The sequence below is a fragment of the Babylonia areolata genome, chromosome 18 (genome assembly GCF_041734735.1).
Source record: "Babylonia areolata isolate BAREFJ2019XMU chromosome 18, ASM4173473v1, whole genome shotgun sequence".
Classification (NCBI taxonomy): Eukaryota; Metazoa; Mollusca; class Gastropoda; order Neogastropoda; family Buccinidae; genus Babylonia; species Babylonia areolata.
In genome coordinates this window covers 61,603,946-61,616,838 of record NC_134893.1, presented here as the reverse complement: position 1 = coordinate 61,616,838, position 12,893 = coordinate 61,603,946, and the positions used below count along the sequence as shown (strand labels likewise).

Sequence of the window (12,893 nt, the reverse complement as noted above, 5' to 3'; positions counted from 1 at the left end):
GGATAATTTTTGTCTTTGAAAGAAAAACAGCTCTATAGGTGTACATGATGATGATCAATACATTCTTAGTTTGTGGCAATGTTGTGGGAATGAAGCAGGGATATGGATTCACAAGGGATGTTTAGTCTCATGAATTATTCATGATGCTGTGAATTGCATAAATAATTCAGTGCTTGGACCCCCCCCCCCCACCCCCCCCACCCCCCCACGCGGAGAGAGAGATCTATTGAATTTGAAAGCAGTGCGATACGCATACACAAATACAACCTGCATTCTTTCCTCGCACCATCTCCCCTCTCTTTCTCTGTGTCTGCCTCCCTCTCTCTCTCTCTCTCTCTTGTTTACACATAGTTGAATTGAAACCACACATACACACACGCGTGTGCGCACTCACACTCGCTTGCTGTCTCTCTCTCTTTCTTTCTCCCTCACACACAGAGTTTAGTTGAACACACACACACACACACACACACACAGAGTTGAGTCTGGGGATGTCACAACCCATATGGGGTTGCCCATGAACCCCCACCCCTTCCCAGACTAGCTAACGTCCCGACAACACAAACACGGAGACACAGAAGAGTTCAGCTCGTCGTTTTACTGTGGTCATGCAAAAATACATAAATAAATAAACGCCACAAAACCAAGCATCTCACACACACACAAAAATAAAAACCTCTAACCACAGCACAATTCTACAATTTGCAGTCAACTGCAGCGCCAGTTCTGCTCAACCATACTGCCAGAGTTCAGACTCATGCTGACAGCCAAAGACGGACAACGCTGGTAGATTACTGGCTGAAGCTGGTTGCGAAAGTGGGAGCGGGAGCAGGAACGAGAGTGAGGGAGTTTTGGGGTTGACACGTTAGAAGGGGAACGAGGACCATTCCAGACTTGTGTCCTGGAGACCCGTCGAAGGCAGTGGCACGGCAGGGAGGGAAACAGGAAAATCTGTAGCAACCCACTGGCTCTGTAGACTATGTTGTTTTTTACCAGTTGTAAAAGAGTACACCCCCCCAGGCCCCCCTGCCCCCCTTATCTCTTCCTTAAGCAATACACATTACACTAAACAAAGCAAGTGGATAACCTTTTACATGAGCTATCGGCGTACAAAACTATCGCCATGAAAAGTATTTGATCCGTTTATTTTCACTTTCCCAAATAATAAAAGGGTTAAACCAACACACCATCCAAAGCGTCCATTATGACTAACCACAAATGGCAATAACAATATTCCAGTTTCCGAATAATAGAAACAGCACCAGTCGGGCTACATCACAGTTACATCACATTTCCATCCCCACAAAAATGTTTTGGAAAATTTACAGACTGCAATTAGACAATCTCCATTATAAAGAAAACAACTTGAAACAATCTGAGCTGAATATAATTATGGCAAAAATGTTACACCTAAACACAACAAATTTACTAATTTCCCCCAAATATTTAGAAGTAAAAGAATACTGGATTTAAAAGATTTCCACTAAAAAAACAACAACATCACCCCAACCTTACAAGCAACCTAAATCTCACTCTGATGTCAACAAATATCACAAGTCACATCACTAAATTAATGTTACGAAGACAAACACAGACTCCCTCACCTGTCACCAGGTAAATAGGCACACCACTGGCCCAGAGTGAAACACAGAACAATACAGAAGGAGGGGGTGACAATGGAAACGCCCCACAACTTCACTGACGGCACCCAACAGCACACACGCTGGTACGGCAACCCGTCTCTCCTCAAAGCTCGGCATCAACAGCCCAGGGGAATCTTTCTCTCCTAACCAGATAGATTTCTGAACTCGCTCAGAGTTAAAAAAAAAAAAATGTTCAGAAGGGACATGCCACACACACATCCCCAGATATGCACATGCAAAAGCATGAAGGAGAGAGGGAGGTAAAGGAGAGGGATGGAAAGAGGGGGAGAAGGGAGGGGGGGGGGAGAGAAAGGGGGGGGGGGGGGAGAGGGAAAGAGAAAAGAGGTGCAGACAGGCACGCACACAGATCGCCAACGAGCCATGACAGGGGAACTCCCAGCGATCCGCTATTTTTAGCGGAAGAGCAGTTGATTTCAAAGGGAAAAAAAAGTCACTCCCCAACTCCCCCTCCCCTCCTGCAGACTTCACTTTCATGATTTGCTAAGGTACCCCTCCCCTCTCTCTTGAGTCTCCTACCAGTGGTGAGGGAAGGGGAGTGGAGGGAAGAGGGTTTTTTTGGTGGGGGGGGATAAAACCACTGTCGATGACTGTCGCAACTTTGGCATTGAGCCAAGACACTGACCACAATTATAGCTGAGAATCCTTGACTGCTGAAAGTGATATAACCAGTCACAGACCCACCCCCTCCTCCCTCCAGTCATTCCACTTCTCCCTTTCTTTCCTCAGCCAACACACATGCCTGTCAGTGGAACAGAGACTACAGCTGAAGAGACCGACCAGATGGTCAGATATATTGGTAGAGTGCAAACTTGTGTGCTAAGAGCATTTTCCTTGAAAACACCACATGCACACGCACGCACACACACACACACACACACACACACACACAAGAGAGAGAGAGTCTCCCCAAACCTCTTAAAAATCATTAATTTCGTTTTCAGCCATGGGGCTTTGCCAACCTGGACCTTGGCCAATTTTCAGAGGAAACTCTCCAGGACAATTCCCCAGCATCACACACACACACACACACACACACACACACACACACACTCACTCACTCACTCACACGAAGAGTTTAACCCTCAAAGTGCTGGATATAATAAAAGGTGCTTCAAGAAAGCATGCTTAAAATTAAGGAAAGTTTGCCTCCACTACCCATGCTTTGCTTTTGGGCATTTGTATGCTTATTAGTAACACTAGATAGGTAAACCTATACATTTTTGGAAACTAGATAGAATGAGGAACCAGATAAAAATAAGAAAAAGACTGTACCTTGTATGCAGCTGGAGATAATCCACAGAATAAAACCACCAAGTTTGCACATGGAGTTTCGAAAACGTCATCAACAATGTTTGATAGTTAATTTCATATGTGTATTACAGTCAAAATCACAAAATTCAAACAAAACTGTACAAAATAATGTTTCTGCTCCAGGAAACAGCCAGTGGTTAGTTCCTGGGCCGCTTGTGGTATGCAGCAAAGCAGCCTGGGCAGAGTCCCACATCACAAGCACGGCACTCCCAGCTGGAACGAACACGTGTGTCATGTCCTGCCACACAGTTTCTTTTCTTTCCAACTGGGAGCTTGACCAGGTCATGTCCTTGCAGGGGATGAGAGGGACCAGGTTGAGGGGCTGGTGGTGCCACTTGGGGTTGGGGGTTGTCTCTGGCAGCCCTGATCTCAGCAGCTGTACGCCTCCTGCGCACAACTTTCTGTGGCGGGTAGTAGTTTCCAGCCAGGCTTTCCACCACAGACACCATAAACATATACCTGGACAGCTTAGGGGCATCACTGGTGTTCTGCTGGTACAGCAGGTAGCTGTTGAGCACTGCCCTGCCAAACAGTGAAAATGCCACTTTTGTTGTCCACTTCATTGTCTTTCTCTCCGCCAAGTACTGGTAGAGTTGTGCATCGCCGAGATCCACTCCTCCCATAGTTTTGTTGTACAAAACAACAATGTTGGGCTTCTTGACCATGTTGCCCCTCCTGTTCTGGATCTCTGTGAAGCCTGCTGTGGCAGTTGTTGACAGCATAACAGGCTTTTTCTTGCCATCCTGGTATGCCACACACAGCAGTGGACCCTTTCTCCGTTCGGACACCTCCCTGTTCCTCAGTCTCCTCCTGATGCTATCATGGGGAAGGCCTCTTCTGTGTGTCCTCACAGTTCCAGTGGCAGTAGTATGTTGCTCATACAGAGCCTGGAACAGCACTGGTGAGGAAAAATAATTGTCCAGGCAAAGATGGTGGCCTCTGTTCAACAAATCTGCTTCACGCATCAGTCACATGACAAGGGCGTATGTCGCTCCATGTACATTTTCTACATCCAGTGGATCATGCATATCTCAAACCTGCAAAGATAGCTATTTGTACTATCTGACAGGCACCACAGCTTGATACCAAACCGGGCATGTCTTTTGTTTGGCATGTACTGGCGAAGGTGAGGCGTCTTCCCCTTATAGCCAATCATACTCTCATCAATGCTGATGTCTTGATGAGGGTGGTAGTGATACAAAAATTTATGTTGCAAGTGTTCAATTACTGGCTTGATTTTGAACAGCTTGTAGTTTGGATCCTGTCTGTCAGGCACATTTTCATTATTTGCAAAATGTAGGAATTTCAGCAGCAGTTGAAAACGGTCCCTTGAAAAATGTTCAGTGAACCATGGTGTGCCGTGGATTGGCTTTTGTGGGTAGAATCCCAGTATGCCTGCAGATTGGGTTTCTGGATGAGTCCCATGTTCAGTATAATGCCAAGGAAGGCCCTCATCTCTTCTGTGTTGGTCTGGCCTTGTTTTATCCACATGTGGACCAGTGACTGTGGACTGTCTTACAGATGCTGCTGATGATCCGCCACCCACTGATCTGCATAATTGTTAGTCTCATTGACTATGGTTTCCACAAAATTTTGAGTGAAAAACAAGTTCACATAGTCAGTGGGTCTGGCATCATGTGGGGGGGGCATGCTTGGGACCAGGGGCAGCTGTGAAATCCACAGGAACAGGCCCAGCATCTTCACCGATGATGGGCAGCCACACACCTCCAGCATGGGCAGCTCCACCAGCTGCTCCTCCATTGCCCTCAGCACCACTGTCTTCAGTACCAGTGTCCCCAGATTCTGAATAGGAATAAAAGAAAGTGTAAGGAACATTTTGCTTCACTTATATCAGTTTGCTGCAATCTGTCTTTCTGGATGATCAAAAGTTTCCAAAACTGTTTATTTCAGTTGCACAAATTTTACTCTTAGTTTGCTCCTGAACAGTAGTAATTCTCAACAAGTAAACTGCTTTATCTGTGCTCACTATGAAATTAGAATGATGAATCAAACAGCACAACAAAATCATGATATGAATAAAACAGTAGCAATGAAATTATAAGCATTATATTTTTTGCTTGAGACACGCCCACCCACACCACGCCCACTTCCATCTTCAATACTTGAAGCAATCAAAGGCAAAAACTGAAATAAAAGTTTTCTTTTAGATCTTGTTGCTTTCATAAGCAGCAAGAATGCTGTAAATCATAATAAATCATAATAATTCCCTGTGTCCTAGCTTCATTTGGTCAAGAGACAGCAACTGACCCACTTAGCCCCCCCCACCCCCCACCCCCCTCCCCACCCCCAATCCTCCATCCCCCCACTTGCTGTGGCTGGAGTGAGTCAGCAACAAGCAAGCCAACATGCCAAAGTATCAAAATAACGAAGCCACTTCACTCACCACTGTCACTTTCGCCAGAATCGCTGTCAGCAAATGAATCATCACTAGTGACACTGTCACTCATTTCCCGAACTTCGTCACCTTCAGTATCACTCATTGTTTTCAAAATAGTTGGAGAGCCGGTCAAGTCAACTTGGTCAATCCTTTGTGTAAACACAAGCGGGATAGCGTGGTATCAGAACGAGGCAGTTTTGCGAAGGCTGCCGAGTATAGTCGAACGATCACGGACCTCAATGTAAACAGAGCCACGATAGTGGCCCATTGCACTCCACCGGGAAAGCCACGATCGTGGCTCATTGCGCTCTCCAGGTTAACACACAGAGTTGTATTTATTTTAAAGCAGTGCGCATACTTGCACATACACGAACTTTAACTCTTTCCTCCCATGTACCATCTGACCCCCATTCTCAATCTCTTTGTCTATCTGTCTGTCTGTCTCTCTTTCTCACATATACACAGAGAGTTGCATTGAACACACACACACACACACACACACACACACACACACACACACACACATATGAGACAAGATTTTGAAAATCATGTCCACAAGGCTGACTTTTACAAGTTTGAAAGCAAAAACACTTAAGTTTTGGAAGAATTGAACTGAGTTTTTGTCTTCTGTGGGTTGGAATACCTCGGCAGCATTGGTGGCCCGCAAGTGCAGATTTTATGGATTTGAAATTGAGAAAAACCTTAAGCTTCAGGGGGCTTCGCCCCCAGACCCCCACCAGAGGCGTTGCCCCATGGACCCCCACTGGGGACCTTCTTTGGCCCCCATACCCCACCCTTCAGTCTCAATCACAGTTTCCCAATTTCATGCCTAGTATCACAAGTGAGTCTTGAAGGCCTTGCCTCTCTTGTTTAACATTGGAGTAATAAAAAACACAAATTTGTCACCTTCCACAAATGTTTTAAAACATGCTTGTCAACTTCGCATGCTTTTTTGAAATCTTTTATGATGTGTCAGCTTTACTTATCATTTGCTTGTAACAATTTGGCAGTCATGTAGATATATGAAAAGCCCTCATTGGTTTTTGTTTTGTTTAACCAGTTCAGTGCAAAAAAACAAACAAAAAAAAGTGCTCTCCCCTTGCCAGGGAATTTTGAAGATTCAGGGGTAATAAATCACAAAAAAATTCTAGCACAAAAGCTATGGGCTATACAGAAAGTAAACGTTTTTGTGAAGGAAAATGAGTGTAGATTCTGCTTCTGGGCTTTTTTTCCCAATTAGGTTGATTGTAGATAACTGTTCAGGCATGTAAAGTCAAGTTAATAATTTTTGTGGAACAAAAACGTCTATTTCCAGGGGGTTTTGCTCAATTTTCCTGATATTGGAGGTGACAGTGGAGGTGTCTGTAGCTCTTGGGCCTGGTTGAAACTATGATATATAATGAAATTGCAGACTACAGCATTGATCTTTGTGAAGGAAAATGAGTGTAGATTCTGCTTCTGGGCTTTTTTTCCCAATTAGGTTGATTGTAGATAACTGTTCAGGCATGTAAAGTCAAGTTAATAATTTTTGTGGAACAAAAACGTCTATTTCCAGGGGGTTTTGCTCAATTTTCCTGATATTGGAGGTGACAGTGGAGGTGTCTGTAGCTCTTGGGTCTGGTTGAAACTATGATATATAATGAAATTGCAGACTACAGCATTGACACAAATCTAAAATGAACCTCCATAGCAGCATTGTTGTCATCCTCAACCTTACACCTCATCAATACAGAAATAAACTGTCCCCAAACCCGTGGTTTTTCATGCTCTGCTCTGATGTTGACCGCAGTTTCAACCCCCTCCTTTTCCATGTTGGGTGAGTTCCCGTCATCTTTTTTGTCCGCAGATTCATGGTTAGGCTGACATGTTGGGAAAACTCACTCAGTCTTGTTTCCCATCTGAGCTATTTTTGTTGTCAGTAGGGGTTTAATAGGTGATGTCCTGAGTATTTCGAATCAGAACAGGTACTACTGAACACCACCACAGAGCATGTTCTCTTCTGGTGTGTGGCCTTGAAACATTACATCAGTAGTTCACTTTTGAAGCCTGGCACTGAGATTGCAGCAGATGAACCTGGGTATTGCTGTGTTGGGGGGACTTAGAATGAATGGTGTGGAGTAATGCCACTTACATGGTACTGACAGTGGGGCAGTCAAAAAAACAAACAAACCAGAAATGAGTAAGAATTTTTATTCTAGTCTCCAAAATACAAGGTTGTTAGTATCTTGAGTTTGTTATTATCAATTTCTCCAACTGTTTGTGCCAATCTGCACCAGTGGGTTATTGTAGTATACTACTAATTGATAGATTTTTGTCTCAAAGTTAAATCTTATAATCCTACTTTCTCTGACTCAGTCTGAGAATCATCCATCCTTACTGCTGATTTTAGTTAATCATAGCTGCATTCAGTGTTAACATGGGTCATTGGAATGGCTTCCCTTAGTCCTAGAATTGTTTGCTTTCTTGTTTTCATTGTTCCAGGTCCATATCAAGATCTTTTCACTGCCAAATAAACCAGTTTTGTGCAAGATAGATATGTGATTATGATAAATGAAGCAGAACTGCTGCCACATCCTGCACAGCCTAGTTAATTTGACTTAATGATTCAGTGATATAGCAAAATATTGTGGTTTGTGCTTCACCTGTGACACAGAATTGATTGGGATATTTTTTAACTTAGGTGTGTATAGAGACTGTGCAGTTATGTGTTTTGTTGAAAGTCCTGTGCCACATTCATGGTGAGATGGATCTTGTACCAGTGATTTTGATATACAGATGGATTAGATACAAAAAAAAAAAAAAAAAAAAAAAAAACCCAAAAAATCACTTTAAGATCAAATATGTTAAAATTTATATTTTTTCACTGAAGACCAACAATCATATATTCCGCTGATGAAATTAATGTTTTATGACATTGACCTTAATTTGTTTTGTTTTTTACTGAGGTTTTTTTCTGAAGTTGATTCATAATTATGTTTTTATTAGTGTCCTTATTGCATATCTGCCTTTGTGTGTGTGTTTTGTGTACATGCACATCAAAATTTGTTTGAATGTTGTTCCAATACATGACAGTAACTATGTATTTATTTATTGAGTATGTATGTCTCATGTTTCGCAAACCATAACATTTATGACAAATGAAATTTATTCTGTATGATGGATATATGATTGCTTACCTGTTTTACACTTGCATTTTTGACTGGCAGAAATGAGGAGATAGTGATGCCCGCTGAACACACTGGTCTTGTCAGGGAAAACTACCTGTGGAAGGTATTGGTATTGCTGACCTTTATCAATTTAGCTATTTAGCAGATTGATTGACTGTCATATGCATGTATATGTATGTATATGAATGTTAAATGAAATAGATACCCAAACAAGTGTTGGTGGATGAAAATTCTGTCATTTTGAAAACTATGTACTATGCTTAATTAAGATATATAGTTATGCATCTGTTCAGTTTTTTAGATTTTCCTTTGACTTGTTCATTACCTATCAAGCATATATCAGTTTGTATAGGTCTGTTTGTCATTAATACTTCCTGTTGTTTTTTCTTACACTTTTTTGTTGGATTATTAGTGGAACCATAATTGAATTGGAACATGTTCTTCTACTGCACACTTACTGATGTTTTTTTTAATAAAATCATTCTCTTGTTAACCAGCTGAATTTTTCAGTTGCAGAAGAACTGGTATCTGTGTGTGTGTGTGTGTTTTTGTTGGGGTTTTTTTTTTGGTTTGTGTGTGTGTTTGTGTGTGTGTGTGTGTGTGTGTTGAATTCCAGGTGTTACTGCGTCGAGGAGCTACCAAAGAAGGGGTCTTTCTCCATGCTCCTACTGGGGCTCTGGACTGTGAATTATTCACCCTGATCTGGGGACCTACTGTTGCTGCCCTGTCCTTTGTCTTTGACAAGAGCAGTGATGAGACCATCATTCAGAAGGCTGTTTCTGGATTCAGGTAGGCACCAATTTTGGACTGAAGTAGTTTGAAACTGATGAAGCTAATCACCATCATCTTGAACAGTCCCATTGTTGTCTGTTGGAATAAAGAAGATCAGGAAGAGGACCAGACAATGTTGGAAGTTTTCTTTAAAACCCTTCATTAACAGGCATGAGATTTTTCTGACTATAGTTGGATTTCCGACCGTAAATTGGCTCCAGAAGCCATTTTTGAGATTCACGTAAATCCGTTGAGAAAATCGGAGGGGTGGAGTGGGGGTGAGGTTTTTTTCTGACCCGTGAAGGTTGCACGAATGTTGTCCGACCGATCAGCAAGACAGACCCACGGCGTTTGCTAAAATACCCCATGTTTGGATAAGCGAACCAATTGAGAATAAGTGTTCCATTGCTCCTCTGTCATCATTCAGCTTATCCGTATTCGGTTGGGATTACAAAACTCGCTCGCAGGTTTCACGACTTGCAAAGATAACTGATTTCGTCAATTGTCTTCAGTCACTGACAAAATAAGAAAACTCGCAAAGGATTAGAGGATTTTTGCAGCAGAGATCGATAAAGGAGTGAATAATAAGTGGAACTGGGTCTGGCAAGATGAGATCGTGAAAACAGAAGTGAAGAATAAAAAAATAATACAAAAATAACTTTACGGGTAGGCGACGCCATTCACAAAATTGACAACGCGGACAAGGCCAAGTACATTTGGTGTCAGATTGTATGGGTGCAACTCTTCAGTCCAGGCACGGAAATCTGTTTTCACATTTGCATTAAAAACGGAGCGTCCGTTTTCTAGAAGAAAAAAGAAAGAAAGAAAAACCCGATGGGCTGTTCTATATCATTTACCGATGATCTGTCAAAACTGAGAAAGGAATGCTCTTTCGAAAGCGTCGCTGGTTTGTTGACCCGTTGAGAGGCGATCCAGTGACTTGTCAGAGCACCAAAATTGATGTCTGAAAGTTTCCTAAGGCACTGTGAAAAGCACACACGCACACACAATAACACACACACACACACACACACACACACAGAGAAACTTGCGGGCACGCACAGATACACCAGTGCGCGTGATCTCCATCCCTGTCAAGCCACAAGGGCCAACATCTGCTTGACCCTCTGTTCATTCAGCAAAAGCTGCCAACATTTGCCACTGTATGCACAAGTAACATTGTTGCATGAAACAGAAACTTTGTAGCAACTTATTGCTTATTAACTTATTGCCTTTTCTGACACAGCCGAGGCTTCTGTACAAACAGTTCATGGCAAGAGTCAGTGTATTTAGATTTGAGACCTATAGCCGGCCAGATTACCAAAGTTACACACGCACGCACAGACAGCTGAATTGAATGCTCACGTGCGCGCGTACACACACACACACACACACACACACACACACACACTTTGAAAAAAAACACCACATGAATGAATTCGCATATACACATACTCTATTTTTTATTTTATCTCTCTCCTTCACACTTGCACATGTGCACACATAATATTATGAGCACTCACACAATCACACAGAGCTTAATAATATGAACATGCACGCGCACACTCACACCCACACACTCTCTTTCAAGCAACGCGCACAACACGGAGATTGAAAACACACACACACACACACAGAATTGTATTTAAAGCAATGTACACATACCAACTTGCACATTTTCCTCCTACCTTCCTCCCTCTCTCTCTGTGTCTTTGTCCCTCTCTCCCTCTTTCTGTCTCTCTCTCTTTCTTCCATATACACACACAGTTGTATTGAAAACACACACACACGCGTGGAGAGAGAGATCTATTGAATTTGAAAGCAGTGCATACACATGCACAAATACAACTTGCATTCTTTCCTCCTACCCCTGTCTTTCTGTCTGCCTCCCTCTCTCTCTTGTTTACACACAGTTGAATTGAAACCACACATACACACGCATGTGCGCACTCACGCTTGTTTGCTGTCTCTCTTTCTTTCTCCCCTGAACACACACACACACATACACACACACATACACACACACACACTGACACACACACATCCACACAGTCCAAGCTGGGGAACTCTCAGCCGATCAGCTATTTTCAGTGGAAGAGCATTTGATTTCAGAGAGAAGAAAGTCACTCCCCAAACACCCACCCCCCTCCTGCAGACTTCACTTTCATGATTTGCTGAGGTACCCCTCCCCTCTCTCTTGAGTCTCCTACCAGTGCTGAGGGAAGGGGGAGGGGGGGGGGGATATGAAACCACTGTCAGTGACTGTGGCAATTTTGGCACTGAGCCAAGACACTGGCCACTAGCTCCAGCTGAGAATCCTTGACTGCTTGAAAGTGATATAACCAGTCACAGACCCACCCCCTCCTCATTCCAGTCATTCCCCTTCCTCCTTTCTTTCCTCAACCAACACACATGCATGTCAGTGCTGAAGAGACCAGGTGGTCAGTTATATTGGTACAGTGCAATTGTGCCAATAACATTTTCCTTGAAAACACACACACTCTCTCTCTCTCTCTCTCTCTCTCTCTCTCTCTCTCTCTCTCTCTCACTCACTCAAGATCACTTAGATTATTCGACTCTCAAGTTCAACCTATTACTCAATATGGCGCAGAAATATGGGGTCTTGATAATGCTGCAATGTATTGTGAGAAAGTCCATTTGTTTATGTTAAAGAAATTTCTGAAAGTATCAATAAAAACTCCAAATGATTTGATATATGGTGAAACAAATAGGTACCCAATACATCTGAACTCAGCTGTGAGGTGCATCAGGTACTGGCTGAAATTAACACGGTTAGATGAATCAAGATTACCCAGAAAAGCTTATAATATGTTGTGTGATTTGGATGTAAGGGGCAAGATTAATTGGGTAACAAAAGTGAGAGCTAAACTCTATGAAATAGGTATGGGATTTGTTTGGCTTAATCAAGGGGTGGGGGATATCTCAGGATTTATTCGTAGTCTCCGCACCAGACTAATTGATTGTAGATGGCAAGAATGGAATGCTCATGTGCAAGAAAGTGATAGATTTCATGTGTATTATCAGATCAACTCTTTACATTGTGTCCCAACGTATTTATCCATGAATTTGGCAAAACATTTAAAATATGTCATGACAAGATTTAGGTTTGGGCTTTCAGATATTGCAATTCATCATTTTCGATACACACAGCATAGTGATCATGATCTTATTTGTCCATTGTGCACAAATGCAGAAGAAAACGAATTACATTTCATGTTTTGTTGTCCAAAGTTATGTGAACTAAGATATAATTTCATACCCCAGAAATATTACTCTCAGCCTTCTATGTTTAAACTAGTTTTGCTTATGACGTCACGTCGTGAAGAAGAAGTCAGATAGTTTGCAACTTATCTACACAAAGCATTCAAAATCCGGTCATTTAGTTGTTCCTGATTATCAATCTCGGTATTGTTTTGTTTTATTGTATCATATACTGTATGTCATAATATTTTCGAAATACGTTTACACACCACCCCTTCATAAGGGGCTGAGGCCTTTTTTGAATAAACCATCCGAATCCGAATCCGAATCTCACTCACTCACACAAAGAGTTTAACACAC

At 42.5% G+C, this 12,893-nt stretch overlaps 1 protein-coding gene across 6 annotated transcripts in view; it reads left to right on the top strand.

The window, feature by feature from the left end:
• The window catches only part of LOC143292975 (Golgi-specific brefeldin A-resistance guanine nucleotide exchange factor 1-like), a 233,267-nt gene that overhangs the window by 126,372 nt on the left and 94,002 nt on the right, over window positions 1-12,893 (top strand). For all 6 annotated transcript variants that reach the window (XM_076603709.1, XM_076603706.1, XM_076603708.1 and 3 more), the window contains exons 22-23: window positions 8,580-8,643; window positions 9,157-9,329. In XM_076603709.1, the coding sequence (XP_076459824.1) occupies window positions 8,580-8,643; window positions 9,157-9,329 (237 nt within the window). The remainder of the gene's footprint in view (window positions 1-8,579; window positions 8,644-9,156; window positions 9,330-12,893) is intronic.